Below are 26,738 nucleotides of genomic sequence, written 5' to 3'. Positions count from 1 at the left end.
AAATTACAAACCAACCCAGAATTTTTGCCAAGAAACCACCAAAATAGGAGTCACAAAGAATCAGACATGACTGAAAAATGACTGACAGGCTAGGGGAAAAGAAAGACTTTTTAATGAAAAGGGGAAAAGAAATTCAGAAGAGGATGCAAATGGAGTGATATTACTACTATTCTGTATATTTGTATGTGTACAGTGTATATATTTCTTTTTTTAAAAAAAATTATATCTAACAAAGGGTTACTGTTTTTGCACAAATTTTGAAGTGTCTTTGTTAATAAGTAAGTTCACAATAAAAAAGAAAATCTGAGGGTAGCTGGATAACTCAGTGGATTGAGAACCAGACCTAGAGATGGGAGGTCCTAGGTTCAAATCTAGCCTCACACACTTCCTAGCTATATGACCCTGGGCAAGTCACTTAACCCCCATTACACCCCAAAGTCATTAAACTTTACATGCCCTTTGACCCAGTGATATTTTAGGCACACAACCTTCAAGCATATGAAGGGTAGGGAGAAAAGGCCTATATGTACAAGCCCTTACTGCTCTTCTGCTTTGGAAGCAATATATAGTATTGATTCGAAGATGAAAGGTAAAGTGTTTTTTTAATCTACTTACATAAAAATATAATTTGTACAAATTTACACATGCATATGTTTATTACATATATATGGTCTTTGTGTTCAATGTATTTAAAATCCAATAATTTAATAACACAAAACTACCCATAAGGCAAGCATAAATATCATTTCTTTGTATTCAAAGCTTTTATTTTATTGGATTATAAAAATATGCTTATGCTGAAAAGTAAAATACAGGAGTGATATTAGAAATACTAAGAGGGTGAGGACTTTAGGGTGGATTTGTTTATGTATATCTCATTCAACATGCCACTTTAAATGTATATAGATAAGCCAGTTTATATTAAGTAATATCATTAGTCTACAATAGACCAGAGAAGAGTAACAACATTTTTGTTCTTTTCTGTAACTTTACTAAGTACCCATTTCTTTGTTTTTTTTTTAGGATTATGTTGGTGATCTTGCAGCCCAGATCTCTAATGATGAAGAAGAGGAATTTGTGATAGAATGTTTGGGGACCCTAGCAAATCTTACTATCCCTGACTTAGACTGGGAACTGGTTCTCAAAGAGTACAAATTGGCTCCATACCTGAAAGATAAGCTTAAACCAGGTCTGTCCTGGGTGTTTGATTTTATTATTTCACTCCCTTCAGCTGTATGTAGAGGTCTTTAAGGGAACTATTTATTACAGTGCTATTTTTTTAGGCCATTGGTTTGCAAACCAAGAATTTCCTCCTCTCATAAAAAACATGAACCCTCTTCTGCACTTGTTGTTTTTATTAGTTTTCTTACCTTTTGCCTTTTCTTAATTTCATCCTTTCACTACCTCCAAGCTATGCTATTTACATTCCATTGCTACTAAACAGCTGCCCCTGAAACTCTTCCCTTCTTTCCATGTCTACTTTATCAGAGGTCTACCTGATATTATCCAAGAAGGTCCCCAAGAACAATTCCCAAGAACATTCCCCTTCCCTTTTCAGTTATACTACAGTAAAATTAGAAGTTTGCAGAATCTGAAAGGTAGAAAACATGATGCTAACTTATACTCCTTAAGTTTTTTCTTTATATGATTAAGCTGATACTATAGTAGGGTTTAGTACAAGGTTTTTTAATGATCATTTTCCATTCTTTTATTCCTCTAGGTGCTGCAGAAGATGATCTTGTTTTAGAAGTGGTCATAATGATTGGAACTGTATCTATGGATGATTCTTGTGCTGCATTGCTAGCCAAATCAGGGATCATTCCAGCACTCATTGAATTGCTGAATGGTAGGTTATGAAACATTCTGTTTTGTTTCTATGCATCGTACTGTTTAGTGTATAAGTTAAATAATTAGTTAAGACATTAATTAGTTGAAATTTTCTCATGTACAAGTTACATTCATTAAAACACATTTTACCTTGTCATCCTGGTAACTATGTTGCAAGATAAAAATTTCTGGAACTCTAAAATTAAGAAAAATAAATAGAATTGCAAATGCTTCTTATAGTTGCTGGACAAAGCTGTAGCAAAAGCTAGTCATCTATCTTTTTTTTTCCAACAGAAGCAGTCTAAGAGGATAACATGACTCTTCCTTGTTAACACTTAACTATCTACTCATTCCCTTGCGTTCCATCACTAATGAAATTTATTCCACTGATTATCTCCTTTGTCATATTTCCCTGTTTAGGAACTCTTCCATTGCCAGCAAACATGCTGAACAGCTCTAGTGCTAGAAAGACAGACAGACAGATATATGTATGTGTGTGTGTGTGTGTGTGTGTGTGTGTGTGTGTGTGTATATATACACAATCTCAAACAGTGGGTTTTTTTCTTCTCCTTTCAGTGTTATATACTTGTCCTTTCATTGCTTCAAAACTCACAGCAACCTCTCTCAGTCTAGTTTCTGGACTAGGGTTAAAATTCTGCTCTCTGAAGCTTCATTTATAGCCAGGTAATTGCTAATCCAATGACATTTACCCAGTCCTCATCTCTTTTGACCTTCCTGCAATCTTCGGCACTACTGACCACTTCATTCCAAATATTCTTTCCTCTCCTTAGTTCTTTGATATTATTTTCTTTAGTTTTTCTTCCTACTTTCTCATCTGCTCCTCTTTAATGTCTTTCATGAGTTCATCATATTTCTCCTCACCTTTAAGAGTAGAATTCCCCAAGATACTTCATCTCTCTTCTCTCCCCATATAATCTTTCCCATTTCTCTCATTCACTCCCATTATACTACCCAAAATTATCATCTCAGCAAATTATTTCTAAATCTGTATATTCAGGGTCAATGTCTCCAAGTTCTGGTCCTTTTCTCAAACTTCTTCAGGATGCCCTATGCTAGCTAGCATTGCCAAACTTTATATATTTATCTTCCCCCACTAAATCATTTTACTACTGCTGACCATTCTGAACTATTCCTTCTAATTTCCTTATTCTAGTTGATGTTGACCATTTACCTGGTCAACCAAGATTGAAACCCAAGTCATTTATTCTTCCCTTTTCCTTACCACCCACATCCAAATTAAGTATCAAGTCCTGCTAATTAATACTTCATTATTATCTCTTGAATCTATCTTCCTCTCTACTCAACTATTAACACTTGGATTCATGTCCTGGAGCCTTTTAGTCTCTCTGATTCCAATTGCTTCCCTTCTCCACTATATCTTTTAAAGCCTTCAGTGGCTCCCACTTCCTTATAAGATAGAAAGTAAAGCCCTTCATGACACTTAAGGCCTTGCTATCCTTATTTCATATTCCTACCCTTTGTGTAGATTATATTCCATACAGATTAGCTGTATGTTCACTGACCCAGTCCTTTCTTGCTCTATGCATTTGCATAGACTATTCTCCATTCCTGAAATACACTGCCTTCTTATAACCACCTGTTGAAATCCTTTTTATTCCTTTATGGACCAGTTCTTGTCCTACCTCTGCCATGAAACTTCTCTTCTCTTGCTGGTTATTCTCTCTAGCTCCTCAGATTTTCCTTTAGTACTTTGTGTGTATTTTGCTATACTATTTTTAATTCAGATAAATAAATAATATGCATTATAGCATATATTGTAAGAGCTTTGAGAGGTTGACAGCTATCATTTTTACTCTTTATGTCTCCAGTGTCCAATGCACAACTTCCACACATTAAACAATAAATATTTGTTGAATTGAATTAACGTCTCCTTGCTTAGTCTTTTATTTAGTTAATGTAAAGATATATCTTTTCATGAGTGATCATCATCATGAAGAATGAAAATTATTTAACTGAATTCCTTACCTAAAGAAGGAAACGAGATCTAATGGAAGAAACCATAGGAGAGTAAATTACCATGATGTTTGAGTCAACATTAATATTTTGCTTTAAATTTACTTTTGATAAGTTATGGCTTCAGAGGTAGCTTTTAGCATAGGTCTGCCAATACTAAGCTCTAACTTCATTTTGAAAAAGATTCTGGAAATATCTAATTCTTTCTTATAGAAACAATTATTCCCAAAGCCACAAATGAAGATCTTTTTTGCTGGATGTTTCAGTGGCAGCTTGGTGAATATGACAGTGGGCTCAAGCTTCTCAGAAGAGAAGGAAGTGTGTCATAATTGTCTTTTTTTATTTGGGAACTCAGTGACTTTATTCTTGTAGTCTTTTTTAGTTTACCATGTCTGAAATAAAAGCTTATCTATAACTGCCATAGGACCAGGAGCATACTTTTCTCTTATTAAGTTGTGGAATACTGTGAACATATCCTTATTACTTTTTTCCCTTTCTCCCAATTTTCAAATGTAGTGTTAGAATTAAGAGTTTACTTTCTGAGGTCAGCTAAGTGGCTCAGTGGGTAGAGAGGCAGGCCTGCAGAGGGGAGGTCCTGAGTTCTAAACTAGCCTCAGACACTTACTAGCTGTGTGACCCTGAGCAAGTCACTTACTCTTAGTTGCCTAGCCCTTACTGCTTTAGAACCAATACATAATCTTTCTATCATCAGCTGCCATGCTTAAAATATTTCAGAGTATTACAATTAAGTTTGAACAATTACTTTTGAGGCACATTAGTTTTCAGGTATTTAATATGACCAGCACTCTGCTAGCATTACAAAAGATATAAAAAAGTAGAAACTGTGTCATTATTCCACATATTGATAGTAATCTGAAAGCCCAAACAGACTTTTAAGATTCACTTCTATTTGATAGATGGAATAGTTACAGGCTTTGCTGTCACCATTTCTCAGTAAATTCCATTGGTTCCCTGTTAACTCTGGGATCAAAGGAAAACTTCCCCTCTTTCCAGTCTTCTTAAACAACACTGCTTTTTACATACTCTGCAATCCAGTCATTGCACATTATGCTCTGTCTCCAGTCTCAGGGCCTTGAATGCTCTCCATTCCACATTTCTACCTCTCCTTCCTAATTTCCTTTAAGATGTGGCTCTAGCATGGCCATTTACAAAAGGTCTTCCTTGATCTGTCTTCCTTTATAAGGGTATTTATATAGACTTTGTGTGCATTTTCTCTGCATGTATGTGTAGGTATATGTGTGTATATACATATATAAACCCACGTGTGTGTGTGTGTGTGTGTATATATATTATGTAAAGGGGAAAAGGGGTTTTTATTGGGTGAATATTAAGAGGTTGATCATCAGGGGATTGAATAATTATCAATCCCCAATTAAGAATAACCTCAAGTCAAAATGACTTTTATGGAAATTTATTTACAAAATATAGGAGAGAGTGGAAATAGAGAGATGAGAAGAGGGTAGAATAAGAAATTTGTATTCAAGTCTGGGCATTACTCCGACAGGGCTCCAGAGGCCCAGTCAGAGTCTAAAAGTCAATCAACAAGGGTTTTAACACAAGGGCTTCTCCCAATCAAGGGAGCCTCCCAGAGGCTAGTACCTCCTGGGAGGTTAAAGGAGTCAGCCTTCTTCACTCACCACTTGTAATTCTAAGAGAGAGATTTAAGAGCAGTCTCACCAAGGTCTCAGGGTCCCAGGTTCAGCATTCCTCCAGGTCCCAGAAATGAACAAGAAGAGTGAGCCCAGCTCACTGAGGTCTCTTTTTAAAGGGGCCTCTTTTGTATCACTTCCTGTGGCCTCCTCTTAGTTTACGTGTCCAGTCACAACAGATGTTTTTCTTAGGACTGCCCAGAAGACAGTAAGTAAATTCTGATTTTTCACTCATTCTAATACACATGGGTTACAGACCACCGAACTTGTGAGCTAAGTGGAGATGTTTCCACCTTTGGTAATTAAATCTAAAAATGGGCAGGGTAGATTTAATCTCATTATCACAATACATACATACATACATACATGTTGTCGTTCACATTCAAATATAAACTCCTTGAGAGACTTTTCACTATGTCTTTGTGTGTCTAGCACTTAGTTTAATTAATTAAGCACATAAGATTAATAAATACTGATTAAGACAGCTGAAACTCATTTTTATTCTTAATACAAACACACAAACAGAGACTAAATTACTGAAATTAGATTGGCTGGTTTCATCATCCTACATTATGTAAACTCTAGGATGAGTTTATTTTCATGTTGTGTTACTCAGAGAAAAAGTTACCCTGCAGCAAAATCAAGACAGAATTAGGAAGTGAATTTACCTCCTGTTTGCCACTTCAAATACTCTAGCTTCAAGATTGGATCTCCTTTATCCAGGATCTTAATGTTTTTACCTGGGTAGCCAGAGCCTCATTATCAAATTCTGTTTCTTTCCATACCTAATTTATAATCTCACCTACCCCTTATCTAATCTCAACCCTTTGGGAACAGACTTTTTGTGATTTCAGTTTGGTAATTAGCTAATCTGATAAATTCATCTGTGCAAATTTGCTGATGAGGAGAAGATAGTGGAATTCTCAAGGCTCTTCTTCCCATCTCAGGAAATAAAAGTGATTTTATAATAACAATGTTCCACCTCCCCAAAATTCCCCACTTCTAATGTCTTTCATAAGTGAGTAAGTGATTCCTGGTGATAATTTCATACTATATGGTTTTAGAGGGTTGTTATTATACCTCTAATTTGGAAAAGAGAGTATTTTTGAGTGTGAGTGGCCTCACAATGTCCTTTAATATGTTCATCTATTTATTTCCCTAGGATTTTTCCTTGACTGAAATGGTAAGAGAAGTCCAACCCTCATTAGTAAACCAATCTTAACCACAAGCACCTCAGAACAAGGTGATAAATGAACTGTTTTTCTCAGCACTTTTACAATAAAATTATTCTTTTCACAATATGAAAAGTATTGATTGGTTCATTGGACTGACAGAAACCTTCTATAATCACTCTTATGCCATTAGGTTTAAGTAAGCTAAAATTAAAATATCCCAATTTGCTAAGCCAGTAAATACCTTTAATAGTTTTATGCCATTTGAAATTGTTTCTATGTTATAATGTGGAATTTTTGTAATCTCATTTTTCCTAATAACTTGTTAATTTTAAGAGACATGCTTTTACATATATAAGCAATATAATACAGAAACATTATCACAGAAAAATAAGAATCAGTTCTTTTCCAGAAATAGAATACTCTGAATAATTCATGTAATGGAGAGGGAAGAACAGGTAATGGTATTATTGAATGTATTGTCATATTGTATTAGAAATAAAGATCTGATACTCTAATTGGTGTAAATCACAGAATGACAGAGGTCAGTTCAATATAAGGAAAAACTTCCTAACAATTAAAGCTGGTAACTATGTATGGTATCAAGTTCCCTTTCACTAGAGGGATTGACATAGAGTTGTCAAGAGATTAGTCAAGGTTGCTTCACAGGAAATTCTTCAGATGATGGGAAGAGATAGTAAAAATCCACGAGAAGTAATATTAATGTTCTCCAAATTCCACTACACTCTTTAATAACTCAAATCTTATGTAATTTTATCTTTTCAAATAAGATGTCTTATTGAATCTATTATTAACATCAGATCACATAATATTTCCTTTACTCTAAATCCTCAACCTTAAGACTTCAAAAGAAATTTTTAACTACAACCAAACTTTACAAAAGATCAAAATATGGCAACTATACTCCTAAGCTATCATAATCATGCAAGTAGAATGTAAATTAAATACCTGATAGAAGTAAATGAAATGTTACTAAATAACTAAATTCTATTAAACCAATTGATTCTTTTTTCTCTTCCCTTCCAGTCTGTCATTCTCAAACCTCTCCCTACAATATTGCTGTTAATGGACTTAAACATAGATCTCTCTGACTTAAAGAAACCCCTTTTTAACTTTTTTTTTCAGCTCAACAAGAAGATGATGAGTTTGTGTGTCAGATAATCTATGTCTTTTACCAAATGGTTTTCCACCAAGCTACTAGAGATGTCATTATCAAGGAAACACGTATCCTTTTCCTGTTTAAAGTATTTTGAAAATAGTCAACTTTTTTCTTATAAATATGTGTGTTATCTTTTTTACAAATATACAACTATTAATGTAGAACTTTGACTCAAATATTTATTAAGCAGCTATGATATTCAAGGCAGTATGCCTAGAAACTTGGGATAAAGACAGAAATCCTCATTGGTGGAAATGAGAAGATAGTATATTCTAGATGTAAAGGCACAGCTGATGCAAATGTAGGGAGAAGGGAGATAGTGCTGCATGTGAAAAAGCAAAGTTGTCTCAATGTTGAATGTGTGGGAAATAAGGCACATTGAGTTTGAAAAGTTAGGATTTTACTCACTCAGATTTTCAACCTAGGCATTCTTTATTAACATCCTAGGCATTCTCTTTATTAACAAATCACAATTCCACTAAAAAAGGTAGCATAATATAGCAGCCCAATAAGAGAATACTACTATGGCAAATCATTAAAAAAAATTTAAGTCTCTTACAAAGTTCTAGTTTGTATTTTTTAAGACAATAGTTGTACAAAAATTAAAACCATTTTCAAAATGCCCTTCTCTAACATGCTACATACAAATTAAAGGTAGGCTAGAAAAACCAAAGGGAGGAATTTATGTTTTGTCCTAGAGGCAAGAGAGATGCCTTGGAGCTTCTGGAACAGGGAAATGACATATTCAGACCTGTGCTTTAGAATTCATCAATTTAAGCTTTTCTCTTCCATTGCTCCTAGTAACAAAATTTTCTCTCTTAGTGACTGCCCTCTCTTCCTTCACCTGACCATAACAGCATCCCTCATTATCATCAACATGATGCTAAAAAAACTATATTATTTATAGTTTTACAAAAATTTTACAAAAAATTTTACAAATATTATCTCATTTGATCTCACAATAGTCTGGGAGGTAAATGCTATTATTAATCTCACTTGCAAATGAGGAACGTCAGACAGAGAGAGGATAAGTGATTTGCCCAGTGTTACACAGCTAGGCAAGATTTGAACAAAGGTCTTCCTAATTCTGGATCCAACTCTCTTTATACCTTGCTAGTTACCTGCCTGAGTTTCACAAAGACACTCTGTAGAAATTAAGGGAATCTTGAAATCCAAAGACCTACGAAGAACATAGAGAATTTTTAGAAGAACTCTATGAGAAGAGTACCTAAGGAATCAATGAGTCAGTCAACAAGCATTTATTAAGTGGTATGGACTTGGATATACAAGTACAAAGAATGATATGGTACTTATTCACAAGAAGCTTATATTCTAATGGAAGAAGACAAATACATCTAAAAATATAAGGGCAGCAAGGTGGCTCAGTGGACAGGGCCAGGTGTACTGTTGGGAGGACCTGGCTTCAAATCTGGCCACAGAGATTTCCCAGCTGTGTGACCCTGGGCAAGTCACTTTACTCCAATTGCCTAACCCTTACTGTTCTTCTACCTTGGAAGGGATTCTCGTATAGCTTCTAAGATAGTAAGGGTTATTTAAATATATTTCTATATATACACATACATGTATACCTGCACATACAATATACAGATGTATAGTATGACTATAAAGTTAATGAAAATAATTATACCAAACAGTTAAAAGGTATTTGGGGGAAGCAAGGAGAGAATTCTAAACAGTATAAGGATCAGGAAAAGGTTCTTGCAAAAGACGTTGCATGCCCAGTCTTAATGGAATAATGAGGCTCTTTTGAGGAATTGGAGGTAAGGGAAAGAGGATTGCATCCTAGCATGGTGCATGGACAGTGCAAAGGCACAGAGATGGGAACTGAATGTCATTTTTGAAGAACAGAGGCCATTTTGAATGGATCAGGGTGTGGAAAGATAATAATGAGGCCAGAAAGACAGGTTGTAGCCAGGTCATTTTAGATTTTTATAAACCAAACAAGAACAGAATCTGCAAAGGATATTCCAAGGTAAGAGTATGTATAGACACACACTTTGTACAGTAACTACCTGAGAAAATTCTAGCACTGGATCATTAAATAAATAAACTTTTTAAACAAGAATAACATTGTCAAGAATAGATCATGTCAGATTAACTTTATTTCTCTTTTTTGAAAGTATTACTAATGTAATAGAAGAAGGAAATGCTAGAGATACAGTTCATCTAGATTTTAATAAAGTATTTTATAAATTATCTCATTCTGTTCTCATAGAGAAGATGGAGAGATGAAGACTTGACAGTATAGTTAAATGCAATTGGAATAGCTGGACTCTGTAGTTATTAATGGTTCAGCCTCAGCAGAGTCTTGAGAGAGTTTCCAGTGGAGCGTGTCAGGGGTCTGTACAGATTAAAATTTTTTTCAGTAACTTGGATAAAGGCATAAATGAGATGCTGATCAAATTTTCAGATGACACAAAGCTAGGAGTGATAACCAAAACTGAATGACAGACCATTGGGCTAACTATAATAAAATGAAATTCAATAGGGATAAATGTAGTCTTACACTTGAATACAAAAAAACCCACAACTTCACAAGTATGAAATGAAGGAGACATGATTAGACAACTCCAAAAAAGTTCTAGGGGTTTTAAATATTCACTAAAAGTCAGCAGTGTGGTATGACAACCAAAATAGAAAATGCCATACTGGACTGCATTAAGAGAAGGCATAGCTTCCCCAAAACAGAAAGGGATAGTTCCATTGCATTCTGCCCTTGTTGGACCACATCTGGAACATCGTGTTCAGGTCCAGGTGCCAAGGTTTAAGGAAGTCATTAGTAAAATGCGGAATGACCAAAAGAAAGTAACCAGGATGGGAAAGGGCCTTAACCTTCTGATATATGAGGATCGGAAAAGATTTAGGGTTAAGATTGTGATAACAATGTTTAAGTGTTTGAAGGGCTGCCATATGGAGAAGGAACTAGATACATTCTTCCTGGCTCAAAAGGTAAAACCAGGAACAATGAGTGGAAGTTTCATAGAGGTCAGTGTAGGAAAGATGTCAAGATAAAATTTCCTGGCACTTAAAGCTGTTGAGAAATAGAATGGGTTGCCTTAAGAAGTTGTGTGTTCTCCCTTGTTGGAGGTCTTCAAGAAGAACCTAGATATTCACCAGTTAGGTGGGTTGCAGTGGGGGGTTCCTTCAGTTGTGAGGTGGATTAGGCAGCCACTGGTGTTCCCTATTTTATAATATTGTGATTCTGCATATCTAAGATATAACAGAGAATCTCCCAAGACTTAGGATAATGGAGAGCTTCTGAACTTCTGAACATTTCTGAACACATGGCATAAATGGTATTGCCAGAAGGAATCTAGAAAGTACTGCGAAAGATGTTTAAATAATTGAAAGATCTTTGGGATATATATATATAATGTTCTCCTTAGTGCTGCCTATGGAAAGCAAGACATGCAAAAGAGAACATTTGATTTGGGAAGTGAACACTTGCTTTAGAAAGCATATGAGAGTGGATTTTGAATTTCTAGAACATTCTAAATCAACACCTTAAAATAAAGAGACAACAGCCAAGCATAGATGTTTAAAGCATAGCACTGTAGATCAGATTTTCACATGAACTTTTTAAAAAAACCCTTACCTTCCATCTAAGAATCAAGCCTGTGTGCCAAAGCAAAAGAAAAGTAGTAAGGGCTAGCCAGAGCAGGTTAAGTGATTTTCCCAAGGTCACACAGCTAGGAAGTGTCTTAAGACCAGATTTGAATTCAGGACCTCTCATCTCTGATCCTGATCCACCTCAGTTCACTGAGCCATCTCGTTACCCTCCATGTGCTGTTACAGATGCAATCATATTTGACATCCATGAAATATGTTGTAGTGTTTAGTTATTTTAAATATGTGTGTGTATAGGAAAGCTCTACCACAACAAAAATAATTCAGAAAAAATATTCTGATCTCTATTATAATTTCTGGTAATGTTATCTTTCAGAAGAAAAAAGGATTCCTTTCATAAGTATATTTTTGTATGTATTACCATAATTTTCAGCATGTGAAATAATATTTATTTATCCTTTGTTATTATTTCAAATTTATAATTTACTCTCAATTATAGTATTTATGTTTAGATGAATGAAATCTTTTAAAATGATCTGAACATTCTAAATCAACTTTAAATGTACTTTATATCTTTAACCATTTTTGTCCAGAGGCTCCAGCTTATCTTATTGATCTAATGCATGACAAAAATAATGAGATCCGGAAAGTCTGTGATAATACCTTAGATATCATAGCGGTAAGTACTCTATAATTGCGCCTTCCATTCAGAAGGTACTCTTTTGTGTCACATTTTGAAATACAGTATGATATACCCTTTTGTATTCTGTTTATTTTTAAATGTCACTTTGATGAAGCAAAATTTTTTTACTTACAAGCTAAAAGCCATATTTAGCTCATTCAGTATGTTCAGAGCAAACATAAGTTTGCATTTTGAGTTGTATTGAATATTCTGTTTAAATTTTTATTTTAAACACTGGAGGCTTTATTCTCAATCAAGTGTATGTTCAGATATAGGTTTCTTTAATTGAAATATTTATAAGCATTAAATATTTTAGGATATGCTTGTGTGATTGTTTAATTACTTTTTTATTTATTATCTTTGCTTTATATATGTAATCAGCTCCATAGATCATATAGTTTAGTTACAAAGAATACTGAAAACCCTGAGTCAACCAATCTTCCATTCATTGGAAGTGGGTTTCAATTCTTGTTGGGGGGGATCTATTACATAGATTGTAAATTAACCTTTTTTCTCAGTGCCACCTTCATGTTTTTTGAGAAATTATTCTTATTTAATATGTTATTTATTTTTAAATTATTGATTTATTGATTTTAGAAGTCTTTATTATCTTTTCCTCTCACAATCGCACCTCTAATTGAAAAACAAAAACAAAAATCTGATAAAAATATGCATAGTCTAACAAAATAAATCCAATATTGGACTTGGACAAAAATTCATGATTCATTCTGGATTTCAAATCTGTCTCATCTTTGGCAAAAGGTGGGTAGAGAGTGACATGTTATCTTCTGGACTTACAATTTGTCATTGTGTTGACCAGAATCCTAAAATCTTTGAAAATTGTTTTTCTCCATAATGTTGCCATTGTATAAATTAATCATCTAGTTGTGGTGACTTCATTCTGCATCAGTTCATAGAGTTCTTCTGTTTTCCCATGAAACTATCTATTTCATAATTTTTTGTGGCTCAAAAATACTTCATTACATTCATGTACCATAATTTGCTTATTCATTCCCTAAAAAGTAGGTACCCCACCTTTTCAGTTTTTGCCTACTACTAAAAGAGCTGCTATGAATATTTTTATGAAGATCTTTTTTCTCTTTCTTTGATCACATTAGGGTATAGGCCTATTAGTAATCTATCTGGATCAAAGGACATGTACAATTTAACAACTTTTTTTTAGATTCCTTCTAGATTGCTGTATATTGTGCTTATTTTCCCACAACCTCCTCAGTATTTGTCAATTTTCTTTTTTGTTATCTTTTGCCAAACTGAGAGATGTGAGATGAAAACTCAAAAATTTTTTATTTGTAGTTCTCTAATTAATGATTTGAAATATTTTCAAATAATTGTTCATAGCTTAGATTATGTAGCCAAGAAAGAGGAAGGAGAAAGAAACATTGGGGAAAAGATTGAAGAAGACTATCTTGTAGCGCTTGCCAAACTTTTTTTTAGTACCTGCATGGACTCAGGGTTGTGAGAGGAAGAACCTGGGATCATGACCCTTCCCCCAGGGAGTTCTGGATGGTAGAGGGGGGAAAAAAGGAGGAGGAAGAAAGGGTCCCAAGTGTGGGTCTCCTTCCAAAAGGAAAAGATAACATCTTAGAGGAACAATTGTTTTCTTTCCTACTTTAGCCAAACTATCTAGTGCATAGTTTATATCAAAAATTGATATCTTTTGCAAAGAGTTAATCAAGTGAAAAATATATAAAGACAGATGATAAGAAAGCTGCCTGCCTATGCTGTTATGCAGAAATACCTGTATTACAGTGAACATCTTCTGAATCTGGCTTGGTAAGGCTGGATCCAACCTGTTACCTAACCCTGGAAACCTAAAGCTATCCCTCAACTGACATTAAGACTTAGAGGAGGGGGCAGCTGGGTAGGTCAGTGTATTGAGAGCCAGGCCTAGAGACCGGAAGTCCTAGGTTCAAATCTGGCTTCAGGCACTTCACAGCTGTGTGACCCTGGGCAAGTCACTTGACTCCCATTGCCTACCCTTACCACTTTTCTGCCTTGGAGCCAATACACAGTATTGACTCCAAGATGGAAGGTAAGGTTTAAAAAAAAAAAAAAAAAGACTTAGAGGAATGACACATGTAAAACCCAGTGGAATTGCTAGTTGGCTGTAGGAGGGAGGTTGGAAGATGGGAGGGAAAGAGCATGAATCATGTAACCATGGAAAAATATTCTAAGTTAATTAAATAAATAAATTTTTTAAATTAGAGGAATAAGCAAAGCAGGTATGGGGAGAGTAATTCCTCAAACATTTATTAAGCACCTACTATGTGTAAGGTACTACTTTTTTTTAATGCCATTTTTAAATGAGTTAATCATTCATGAAATGCCTTTATGGAATGCTGTCAGCAAGACAGTATAGCAGCAACCATATCTCAGTTGTGTTTGGGGCTTAGAGATAACTCTTGTTCTAGGGTTAACACTAGAACTTAAGACATTAGGGCCAGGTATATAGTTAAGGGTGCTGATAAGCTATCTTTACTGCATATATTCATACACAAAAAGTGTTCACTAGGGGGGCAGCTGGGTAGCTCAGTGGATTGAGAGCCAGGCTTAGAGATGGGAGGTCCTAGATTCAAATCTGGCCTCAGACACTTCCCAGCTGTGTGACCCTGGGCAAGTCACTTGACCCCCCCATTGCCTACCCTTACCACTCTTCTGCCTTGGAGCCAATACACAGTATTGACTCCAAGATGGAAGGTGTAAGGGTTTAAAAAAAAAAAAAAAAGTGTTCACCTAAATAGATATCTCTTGAACCAAGATTAGCACAAGTACTAGACCAGGTAAAACCAAAGTAACAGTATCTATAACTGAATTAAGATTAGAAATTATAAATAGCAATAATGTGTGAATTATTTAGGTATAGTCTTATATAGAAGCACCTCATTAAAGGAAATTATCCCTTGAGGACCTTTCCATATTTAAGAGTGGTCCTGGAACATCTATATTCTGATCATAAAAAGGGCTTGATTACAAGGTGTTAATATAATGATAAAAGATGGGACAGGCCAAAAAATCCTTTTATGTGGTATGAATTAATACCAAAAAAGAAACATTATGATAGAGTAAGAGTGATGGGTCAAACCTCAGGGTAACCTTTAAAAATCAGTACACTAAGTCCAGGAAAAAAAAGTTTTAAGGAACCAAGTATAAGGTAACACAAAATTGAAGAGAGGGAATCTGGGATGAACTAAGGGACTGATCGCCGGAACATAGGCAGAGGGCAACCAAGCCAGCAGTTACTCATCAAACATTTATTATATACTTACTATGTGCTAGGAATTGTATTAATAACTAGAGATAAAAAGAAAAGACAAAAAAATAATCTAATAGAGGAGACAGTATGCAAACAACTACATAAAGACAAGATACATACATGATAAATTAGCGATAATCAACAGAGGACTTTAAAATGTCAACTATTTCTGTTTTTCTACTCCAAACCTAACTTGTATTAGGATGAGTTTTCGTTTGGTGGCCAGGATTCTGGGTGTAAGGCTGCTTGAGATAATCAGACATAAGAACAATGTCAGAATAAATGCAGTGATGGTAAAATTTCCCCAACTACAGTCTTATATTTCCTTTTCCCCTTGGTGTCTCTCACAAAAGCTTGAAATTTTCTGATCCTGGGAAAAGTCTGATAAATATTTTAGATATTTATTTCATCCTTATAAATAACATTAACCACAGAAATAACCTTTGCTCATGTGGGCATACTTATTGGAAATGAATTTGGGAGAAAACAACTGAGAAGGAGCATCCCACAGAAGACACAGAGATAGATCTGACTGAGGTGTTTTTTTATTTATTTTTCTTTAATGTTAGCTTTTATTTAATTAATTTAGAGCATTTTTCCATGGTTACAGGATTCATGTTCTATCCCTCCCCTCCTCCCACCCCCTCCCATAGCTAATGCACAATTCCACTGGGTTTTACATGTGTCAGTGGTCAAGACCTCTTTCCATATTATTGATATTTGCACCAGAGTGCTCGTTTTGAGTCAATATCCCTAATTATATCCCCATTCACCCATGTGATCAGGCAGTTCTTTCTTCTGGATTTCTACTCCTATAGTTCTTCCTCTGAATGTGGGTAGGAATTGTCCTGGGTCATTGCATTGCTGCTAGTACAGAAGTCCATTACATTCTATTTTACCACAGTGTATCCATCTCTGTGTATAATGTTCTTCTGGCTCTGCTCCTTTCACTCAACATAGAATTCCTCCATTTCATTATTCCTTTGAGCACAATAGTATTTCTTCACCAACAGATACCACAATTTGTTGAGTGATTCCCCAACTGAAGGGCATACCCTCGTTTTCCAGTTTTTTGCCACCACAAAGGGCGCGGCTATAAATATTTTTGTACACATCTTTTTCCTTATGATCTCTTTGGGTTATAAACCCAAAGTATGGCTGAATTAAAGGGCAGGCAATCTTTTAGCACTCTTTGGGCATAGTTCCAAATTGCCATCCAGAATGGTTGGATCAATTCTGGGATTAACAGGACACTCATTATCTTTGGCTAGAGACTCTAAGCTAAGGAAAGTGATAAAGAGAATTACAGATTCTTTGAAACTGCTTCCCTGAGTAGATAAGGGATGTTTAAACTAATTATACCAGGAACCCCAACTGGGCAGTGAGTCAGTGGTAGGAGTGAAGGTAAAAAGGAGTAACTGAACTACCCTGGTGACTGTCCCACCCTACACATATCTAAAATACTTTATTTCCTAAGTTGTAATATATTGTACCATAGGAAATGATAAATAGGTTTCAGAGGAAACTAGGTTAAATATCTATGAACTTATGTTGCAAAGTGAAGTTATTAAAAATAAGACAATTTATACACATCATCTTGAGAGAAAAAAACATCTTTGAAAGATTTTAGAAGTTGAACTGAAAATGAATCATGCCTACCCCCTTTTGAGAGGTAAAGGATTTGAAATCCAGAATGAGACATGCATTTTGGGCTGTGGCCAATGTGAGAGTTTGTTTTGCTTGTCTCTGCATATTCATTATGAGGTGGTCCCACCCTGCCTCCCAGTTAGTCACTTTGGAGAACAATGGGAAGAAGAGATAACAAATGTTTATAAAAATACATGATTTTTAAAAGATTCTCTTATTTTCTACATTTTCACCATAACTAGTTTTTGTAAATTAAAAAGTCTTAAACTGCATATTTGGAGAGAAGTGTTTTGGTCTTTATTTTTAGAGTTAACTTTTTACTCAGCAGACAAAATATGATTGTAATAATATCAAGAAGAATTAGATGCTTTACAAGCCTTCTGTAGCATTTGTCACAGAAATTATGGAAATGTTATACTAGTGATGAGTTGTTTAATATACTTTGGCTTAAGCTTGCAATTGATGAATTGAAACAGATGTCTTGCTTTAGTATAGTATGTACCATGGTAGATTACATGATTTGCTGATCAGTCTCTGTAGCCTTGTCACCAAGTTTTCACCTGACTGAGTGAGACTCCCTAGAAACCAAAACATACCCAATCATTTAGTTTCCTCTGGGAGTGGCAGGTCAGTTGGACCCCACCATCTCCTTTCCAAGTCCTTCAGAACAATTGAAAAAGGGGGGAAAGGAGAGGAGATATAATCTAACCTAATCATTTGTTGAAATATGAAGTTTCTCTCCCCATGACCCTTTTCTTTCCTGCACAACCATCTTCACTCCAAGGAATTCACCAGGATATGTCACTGGACAGGTTATTGATTTCTAGTTTGGTTATAGATTTGAGATTCCTTTAAATTCTCTAAATTACTATATGATTCTCCATCTTAAATTACTAGGGAGGCCTTCAGAACTTTGAATTTCAAAGATATGTGCTGGACTTCCAGAAACAGAGCTGCTGAGGAAACACTAAAAATTAAATGTCCAAGAGTGCTTTAGGAAGAAAGAACCATGACCAAGATTGTAGCTCAGTATAGTGCTTTATATAGAAGTTAACAAATAGAGCCCCACTGGACAGCCAAAGGTCCAGTTGTATATGATGGTTTGGTAATAAGACCACAGGGTCTTTGTAACTCAGAGAAATAAAATATTCCTTTTCTAAGGGACAAACATGGTAATTGATGGGCAGGGCTAAGAAAACTTAGTTTCTTCATGGAATCATGCATTCATTTTTCCTTTGGTAAATGATGGACAGATGGTACCCCTTTCAGCTATTAAAAAGCTGAAAGCCTGTCTATTCTTGCTGTAATAATCTGAAATTAATGCCATGATCCTGTATCAAATAGCTTATTATTTGGAAACATATTGTCCGACTTCATTCTAAAACAACTACATGCAAAATATATTTGATACATGCAAATGAAAGTCTGTTTAATACACGATAACTGGTTATCTTTACTATAAATCAACTTTGGCTCTGTTTTTAAAATGAGACAATCTTTTGCCATTTAGATGTAGCCTCTGGGACTATCAATTCCCTTTGAACAGAAGGCAAAGCTTTACAGGACAAATTAAAGTATCTCTTTGGAACATTTACATGTTGCTTGAAACTCCTTTTAGAATTCACTCAATATGTGAACCTATCAGACTTTAAGATCTTTTTCTAATGTTTTCTGTGTGTGTATGTGTGTTTATACACGTATATATTAATTGGTTTCCCCCATATATACAGAGAGAACCCCAGATTTTAGAGATTCCTTATCAGTCAATACTTCAACTACTTCTTGAGGTTCCAAAGTTGTTTCCACACCAAAAGAACAAGAAATATAATTAACTTTCTTGTTTGCCCTTGCCCTACACACATACATACACACAAGAATGAATCCAGATCCCTTCTGTGTTTACTTACTTTTATTGATTCATCATTTCATTATGTCCCAGTGTTTAATTATTTTATTATTTTAGTGATTGCTCCTTTCCAGACTACAACAAATAGATATTAAAAAGACAAAAGACTACAATTAAGGGTAAAAACCATCAAAATTTTTTGCTTAGCCACATGTGGTTGTTATTTGTTTCCTTAGTAGTCTGAATTGATATGATATTGCATTGGCATTGAACAGGGTAACCTACTCAGTGCATGTTCCAGGAGATACTTTTATGGTCTGGTATGGAAATGCCACAGGCAGGAACCTAAAGAATAACATTTGTGACTCTTCTTGTGAGAAAGAAGTCAAGCATGTATTAAATTTCATAATCCTATTGTATATAAAGTATTCCTTTAGGAAATTTAGATAGCAGGGTATCATTTTGCTCTTGCTAAATTACTTAACCTTAAATGTGCAACTAAATTTTTCTAGACCTTCTTTAATTTAGTATGAAAAATTACATTAAATAAACCCTATTATAGACCTAATTAGAGGACAGCTGCGTTAAAGAAGAAAGGAAAATCTGTTTTACATTAGCGTTAGAACACAAAGCAGATCTATGTAGTTCCATGTTATCCTATAGTGTGTTAATCAGATACAAGGTGTGACGGAAGCCAGTGACAAAAGAGTATTCCTGATAGGGAACAGGCTCTGATAATAGGCTGTTTAACGCTTCATAATGTTTCAATGGTTCTGTAGTAAACAAAACTAGAAGTAGAACTTCAAAAAGGATGGCACATTCCATACAGAATCAAACCATAAGTCTTCCATGACACTTTAGGATTTATGGAAACTGAGTGCTTAAGATCATAATGTCAGGGCCTCAGACAAGAAGAAAATCAAAAACAAAACACTGCAGTCTTTAAATAAAAAGTAAGCTCTTGGTTAAACATGAGAATACCAGGGCACACTGCTCTTAATTAGAAATTTTTTTAAATGCAGGAAAGCTGCCTCTTGACATTGTTCTCACAGTGGCCCAAATTACTGATAAATTTTAGTGACATGTTTTGGCTATAGTTGCTGTTGTGATTAACTTCCTTTGCTTATTTTTCCTAGGGAAAATGTGCCATTTTTATTTAAACAAGTTTGCAGTGTACCGGTTTTAGCTAATATGTGGTGAATTTTTTTTGTTGAAATCATAAATTTACATCATTATTTACCATTAAAATTTTTGCCAATTTAAAAAATGTTTTTGATTAGTTATTTCCTTTAACTTTGTGAAGTCATTAATGATAGAATTTGAGTCCAAACCTATTATAATCAAAAGGGATCTTCATGATTTTCTAATTCAAAAGCTTCATTTAATAATAAACTTGAGTCTTAAAGAGATGATTTGCCCAAAGTCATATACCTAAGATTCTTGTTGTCTTAACTCCATCACAAGTTTTTATTCCATTCCGTAGTTTTATTGCTGACTTACACATAGAAATAGTGAGAAATGGGGAGGTTGTGACTTGTACTTTTTGCCCTAAATCTGGTTTGTACAGAAATTAGAATGTTGTTTATAATCATCCTTTAAATAACTGATATAATTTGCCTGTAACTTCTCAAGATAAAAGGTAAAGATAAAGTGAACTACTCAGGCAATTTAAGAGTTGGTCTCTACTCTCTCTAATGCTAATTTGAGCCTGTGAATTTACCAGTAGAAACTGGTTACCACTACATTAATCTCAATCTGCAATCCCAAAGCACTTCCTTTTGGTGGTATATAGGATCCTTTCTGGACGATATACAGGACCTTGACCACCTCCTTCCTCAACTGACAAATCATTCAACTTTCACTGTAAATACAGATATCATACATATATACATAAAAATATGCAGTGATTTGCATAATTTTTTAATACATAAAGGAATTTTTCCTTCCAGGAGATTTGATTTTTAAAAGCATAGCCTCTATTCAGATCAACATGATATTAGTGGAATAAGAACAAACTAGTCCCTAGTCTCTTTTCCTAGCATCCCTAAACAGAATTTCATAGCTCATTGATAAGATTTTTTCCCATAAAAATCTGTTTGAATTTGATATTGTCTAGGACTTAATAGAATAACATTTAAATAGTCAGCTATAATATTTATTACATCACGGGTACAGTTTTACTTTTACTTTGTACATACCACATTCTAACTTTCACTGTGTATTTGTGTGTATGACCTCCCCCTTACAAGATATTAAGATCCTTTAGGACAAGAACTCTGTAACAACTCATTTCTGTATTCCCTGGAGACTAGCATAGTGTCTTAATATACAAGGATCTTAATAAATGTTTGTTGAATTGTTTGTAAAGGACATAGTTCTGAGTGCTATAATCTATATCACTATAATAAGAATAAAGAAGTGAGATAATATTCCAATTAATGTTACCAACAGTACATCTTGATGTCAAGCTGCTTTATAAAAGTACCAGATACCTCAGAAGATTAACTGTATAACAAGGTAGAATATTTTATGATACATGTCTGAAAACCTAATAACACTTTCTACAGAGGCTATTAACCTTGAAATTAAGAATGTAACTCTGTTATTTAAGATAGCAATATTTATTATTTACCTGAAAAAATGAAATTTTACCATTATAGGATGGTTAAAGGTATTTTTTCTAAGTATAAAAACTACCACATGTAAGCACATCTTTGGGTTTGGGGGCAAGTAAAGGGTTTTTTTTGGCAAGAAAGGGAATATATAGAAGTAATTAGTCAGACTGTTTTCTTTTAGTTTTTCACTTGTGAGATTCTGAGTCATTTCATAAAAGATGAGCTTATCTTTTTCTAAATATAATCTAATTTTTCTTTCTCTCTACCTATTTAACCCAAAGAAAAACATGATTTTTATTTTAAGACCTTAATATGTAACCAAGTACATATAAAGTAACCCATGATTTCTGAGTTATAACCTAGATTTATCTTTAAGCTACCAAGGACTGAGAATACTTTGTTACAACCTTGCTATAGTACAGTAATTCAATCATATAATATTTTTGGTGTTAGTTAAAATGCCTTTTGCTTAATAAAACATTTTTATATGCTTGAGAAAGCCAACCCTCAGACTAGTGTTACTGTTTAAATAAATTAAAATTATATCTGTCAATACATAATCAAAAGCAAGGCAACAATGATTCAAGTTGTAGTTCATTGTTTTCTTTACAAAAGTTTCAATAAAATCTGATTGACATTAATTATTAATGTGTATATTGGTGCTTATATAGAATCACAGTGAAAACCCCATGAATGTTTATTCTTCTCTTCAAAATTGTCCCCTGCTATATATACAAAACAGAGTTCCATAGTCATGAAATTACCAAAGGACTCTGGAGATCTTTTGGGTCCAACTCCCACCTAAAACATCAATCCACTCTGTAATATAATATCTGTTACAGTTGGTCTTCCATCCCTCATTTGAAAATACAGTGACATGGAATTCACAGTTACCCACAAATCTTATTCCATTTTTTCGACATTAGTAATTGTTAGAAAATCTTTTCTAATGTCAAGCTATCCAAGTTCAATCCAATTCATCAAATATGTATTAAGAGCCTACTATGTAAAATGTACAGTTAGTTAAAATGTACTGGGAAATACCAAGACAAAAAACAGCAGTCTGCCCTAGAGTGGCTTACTTTATATTGTAAGAATTTACCTTTCAAACAAACAGATTAAGTAAAATCTCTCTTCCACAAACCCCTGAAGTACTTAAAAGCAATAATGTTGAAAGGCAGCTGGATGGCTCAGTGGATGGAGAGTCAGGCCTAGAGACAGGAGGTCCGTCCTAGGTTCAATATGACCTCAGACACTTCCTAGCTGTGTGACCTAGCCTGATGATGGCAAACCTATGACACATGTATCAGCACTGACACGTATAGCCATTTTCGATGGCACGTGGCCGCATGCACCTGTATACAGAGAAGTCTGGGGCTGCATGCTGATGATGAAACATTTGCTATAGTGTAGTGTAGACACTCTGTACTACAGATGACAATTCTACCTATATTAATTTACCTATTTTGGTTATTAAATACAGTTATATATTATAATTATACATTTTTGTTATTTAAACTATAGATATCACGAAATTCTGGGTTTTTTCTTGAAGTAACACACTACCCAAGTTATGCTCAGGTTTTTGGCGAATTTTGACACACCAAGCTCAAAAGGTAGCCCATCACTGACCTAGCTCTTACTGCTCTTCTACCTTAGAACCAATACACAGTATAGATTCCAGGACAGAAAGTAAGGGTTTTTAAAAAATAAAAAGAAATAAAAAATTAAAAAACAATAATGTCCCATCCACAAACTAAACATTCACAGGTCCTTTGAGTTCTTATAAGGAATGCTTTTCAGCCCCCAACATCAGCCTCGTCTTGAGCTATTGCTGTTGTTGGTAATGGTAGTGATGGTGGTTTCAGTCCTGTCTGACTCTTCCAGGACCCTACTTGGGGTTTTCTTGTCAAAGATACTAGAATTATTTGCCTTTTCCTTCACCAGGTCATTTTACAGATGAAGAAACTAAGGCAAACAAGGTTAAATGACTTGCCACATGGGCACACAGCTAATACTTGTCTGAGGCCAATTTTGAACTCAGGTCTTTCTTAACTCCAGGCCAGATGATCTGTACCACCAAATTGCCCTTCTTAAACCAACTCAAATAGAATGGATTCCAGCAGGCAGCAATACTGACTTAGAAAACTACAAATTAACATTATCTATGTTATATTTTTATTTAGTTAAACAATTCCCAATTTAATTTATTTCTGGCAACTCTGGGGAGTTTTTCAGGCAGCTTGTGGCTCTGAGTTTAACTCTGTTCTACTTAGACTTCAATTTGTTAAACATTAATCCTAAGACATCCTATGCAGAACTGCACATAGAGTCTAGTTATTGTCTCCCTATGGCAGAATGGAGCTGCTAACTTCTCCTTTTCCCAGAGTAAATAAATTGCTAGACTTGAAACCAGAAAGTCTTGGATTTAAATCCTTCCTTAGTATTTTCCAAGGTATATGACTCTCTGCAAGGCACTTAACCTGTCAGTGCCTCATCTATTATGATGGCATTGGGCTCAGTGGCCTCTATAATGTTCATTGCAGATCTAAATCTGATCCTTTGATTCTTTCCATATCACCTTAGGTCTCATTGTCTTTTTTTTGGCTACCATGTTCTCCCTATTGATATGTGAGTGTGCAGTTTGCTAAATTCCCTAGGTTTTTAAGCCAAGTGCAAGACTTTTTTTTTAAATCCATTGTGACATGTTAGATAAAATGCTGGGTGGACTTTGTATTATGAAGACTGACCTGAGGGATGCTAGGCAGGTCATACATTCTCTCTCAGCTTTATTTTACTTAACTGTAAAATTCAGTAAGATTCACTGTGCTAGGCACTGACAGGGAAAATAATACTTATCCCTCCGGGTTAGGGTCAAATGAGATAATAAGTGTAATAGCACTTTGCAGAATTTAATATGACATTTAAATATGAGCTATTATTATTCCTTTTTAATTCCATTTTATGAGGCAGCCAGCTCTTTGAGAATGAGAGAGAATTTCGACAATTATCCCCTGATGTTACAGGAAGAGTACTTAGGACTTAGAGATGAGCATTTGACTGACAACTGTTACCAACAGGTCCAGGCATTGCTCTTAGGGTACATCTTGACTAAAATATGTGGAGGTTTATCTGGGATATCTGTGTTCTTTTTATGATTGAGCTTAGAATAGTCTAGCACTTGATCATTTAAAATTTTTTATTTGGGGCTTTTCTTACAAGGATTCTCATTTCAAACAGAAGTACTATGCTTCATTGTACTTCCTCGTTTTATGCTGATACTCTAAATATATTCTAAATCTGTCCATTAGTCTATACATTTTTGTATCTGAATTTCATCAATGAATTATTTGTTTCTGATATCATCTTGTCATCTGTAAATCTGATAATCCTTCATTCAACTTATTTATGAATCTGGCCAAGAAAGAAAAGTTTTTGCACTTTGGTGTAGGTATCCTTTCAGGTTGCCAATCTCTGGATTACTATTCTTTGGGTCAAGTTAATAAAGCAGTTGTAGGTTAGATAATCGTTCAGTTACATCAGTTTAGATCTCTTATTTTGTCCACAGGAATTTTGTGAAAGATGTTGTCAAGGGGGCAGCTCAGTAGCTCAGTGGATTGAGATCCAGGCCTAAAGACGGGAACTCCTAGATTCAAATCTGACCTCAGACACTTCCTAGTTGTGTGACCCTGGGCAAGTCATTTGACCCCCATTGCCTAGCCCTTACCACTCTTCTGTCTTAGAACAAATACATGGTATTGATTTTAAGTCGTAAGGTAAGGATGTAAAAAAAAAAAGGAAAGAAAGATGTCATGTGACTTTCTAAAGTCTAGTTATTTTCTTTATAACATTGTCCTGATCATTAGACTAGTAACCTCATCATAAAAGAAAATAAGGTTTGGCTTAATTTGTCTCAGGAAACTTATACTGACTCTTTATAATAGACTCCCCTTGTACATGTTTATAAAACATCCCTTAACAATATATTCTACAATTTTATCAAGAATCCATGTCAAACATCATCCTATAGTTGGAAGCACATACTTTCTTAACCCTCTTTGAAATGGATTGAATTTCCCATTCCTCAGGTTCAAAGCATCTTTTTCATTCTCCAGTTTTTAGTTCAGTATTCACATCCACAAGTTCATTCAGCATTTTGTGATATAGTTCATACAGTTCCTGTAACTTGAACTTATTGAGGTCCTTTAGGTACATTTTTTAAAAATCCTTACCTTCCATTTTAGTACCAATACTGTCTATTGGTTCTAGGGCAGAATAATTATAAGTGCTTTGCAATGGGGATTAAGTGACTTGCTCAGGGTCACACAGTTTGGAAGAGTCTGAGGTCACATTTGAACCCAGGACCGCCTGTCTCTAGGCCTGACTTACTATTCACTGAGTCCCCTAGTTGTCCTCACTAGGCACATTCTCCTTCTTTTTTTAACCTTTTAACTTTTACTTTTTTTAATTACATGTACAAACAATTTTTTACAATTGTTTTCTAACATTTTGCAATTCAGATTCTCTCCCTTCCTCTTTCCCCCTCCATCTCTGAAGCAGCAAATGACCTTATAGGTTATTTTAGTGCTTTTATGCCATACATATTTCCATATTTCCCATCCTATGACAGAAGATACATATCACACATACAATAAAAAACCCATAAGGAGGGGGCAGCTGGGTAGCTCAGTGGATTGAGAGACAGGAGGTCCTAGGTTCAAATCCGGCCTCAGACACTTCCCAGCTGTGTGACCCTGGGCAAGTCACTTGACCCCCATTGCCTACCCTTACCAATCTTCCACCTATAAGTCAATACACAGAAGTTAAGGGTTTAAAATTAAAAAAAAAAACCACGAAGGAAATAAAATGAAAGTTGGCATGCTTTGATCTACAGTCAGATTCCAACAGTTCCTTCTTTGGCTTTGGATAGCATTTTTTATCATGACTCTCTTGGAGTTATCTTGGAACCTTGTTTTGCTGACAGTAATTTAGTCCTTCACAGATGATCATCATACAGTATTTCTGTTACTTTATATACTGTTCTAGTTTTGCTCGCTTCGCTTTGCATCAATTCATATAAATCTTCCCAGCCTTTTTTGAACTCAATCTTGTTATATAAAAGCATAACTGATATCCCCAAAATTTGTTAGGCAAATATAGCTCATTGTTATCTTGGATGTTAGAAGAGGTAGGATAGAAATTGTTGTTGCTAGGTTCTCTACTAGCTTGCTTGTGGAAGGCA

At 34.8% G+C, this 26,738-nt stretch overlaps 1 protein-coding gene across 1 annotated transcript in view; it reads left to right on the top strand.

Moving 5' to 3' along the window:
- KIFAP3 (kinesin associated protein 3) overlaps nt 1–26,738 on the top strand; it is a 188,882-nt gene that overhangs the window by 122,747 nt on the left and 39,397 nt on the right. Inside the window, exons 14-17 of the mRNA XM_044675890.1 lie at nt 1,024–1,189; nt 1,721–1,846; nt 7,811–7,909; nt 12,026–12,111. Of these exons, the coding sequence (XP_044531825.1) occupies nt 1,024–1,189; nt 1,721–1,846; nt 7,811–7,909; nt 12,026–12,111 (477 nt within the window). The remainder of the gene's footprint in view (nt 1–1,023; nt 1,190–1,720; nt 1,847–7,810; nt 7,910–12,025; nt 12,112–26,738) is intronic.

The sequence above is a fragment of the Gracilinanus agilis genome, chromosome 4 (assembly GCF_016433145.1).
Source record: "Gracilinanus agilis isolate LMUSP501 chromosome 4, AgileGrace, whole genome shotgun sequence".
In the NCBI taxonomy this organism is placed as follows: domain Eukaryota; kingdom Metazoa; phylum Chordata; class Mammalia; order Didelphimorphia; family Didelphidae; genus Gracilinanus; species Gracilinanus agilis.
This window is presented reverse-complemented; position numbering and strand designations above follow the sequence as displayed.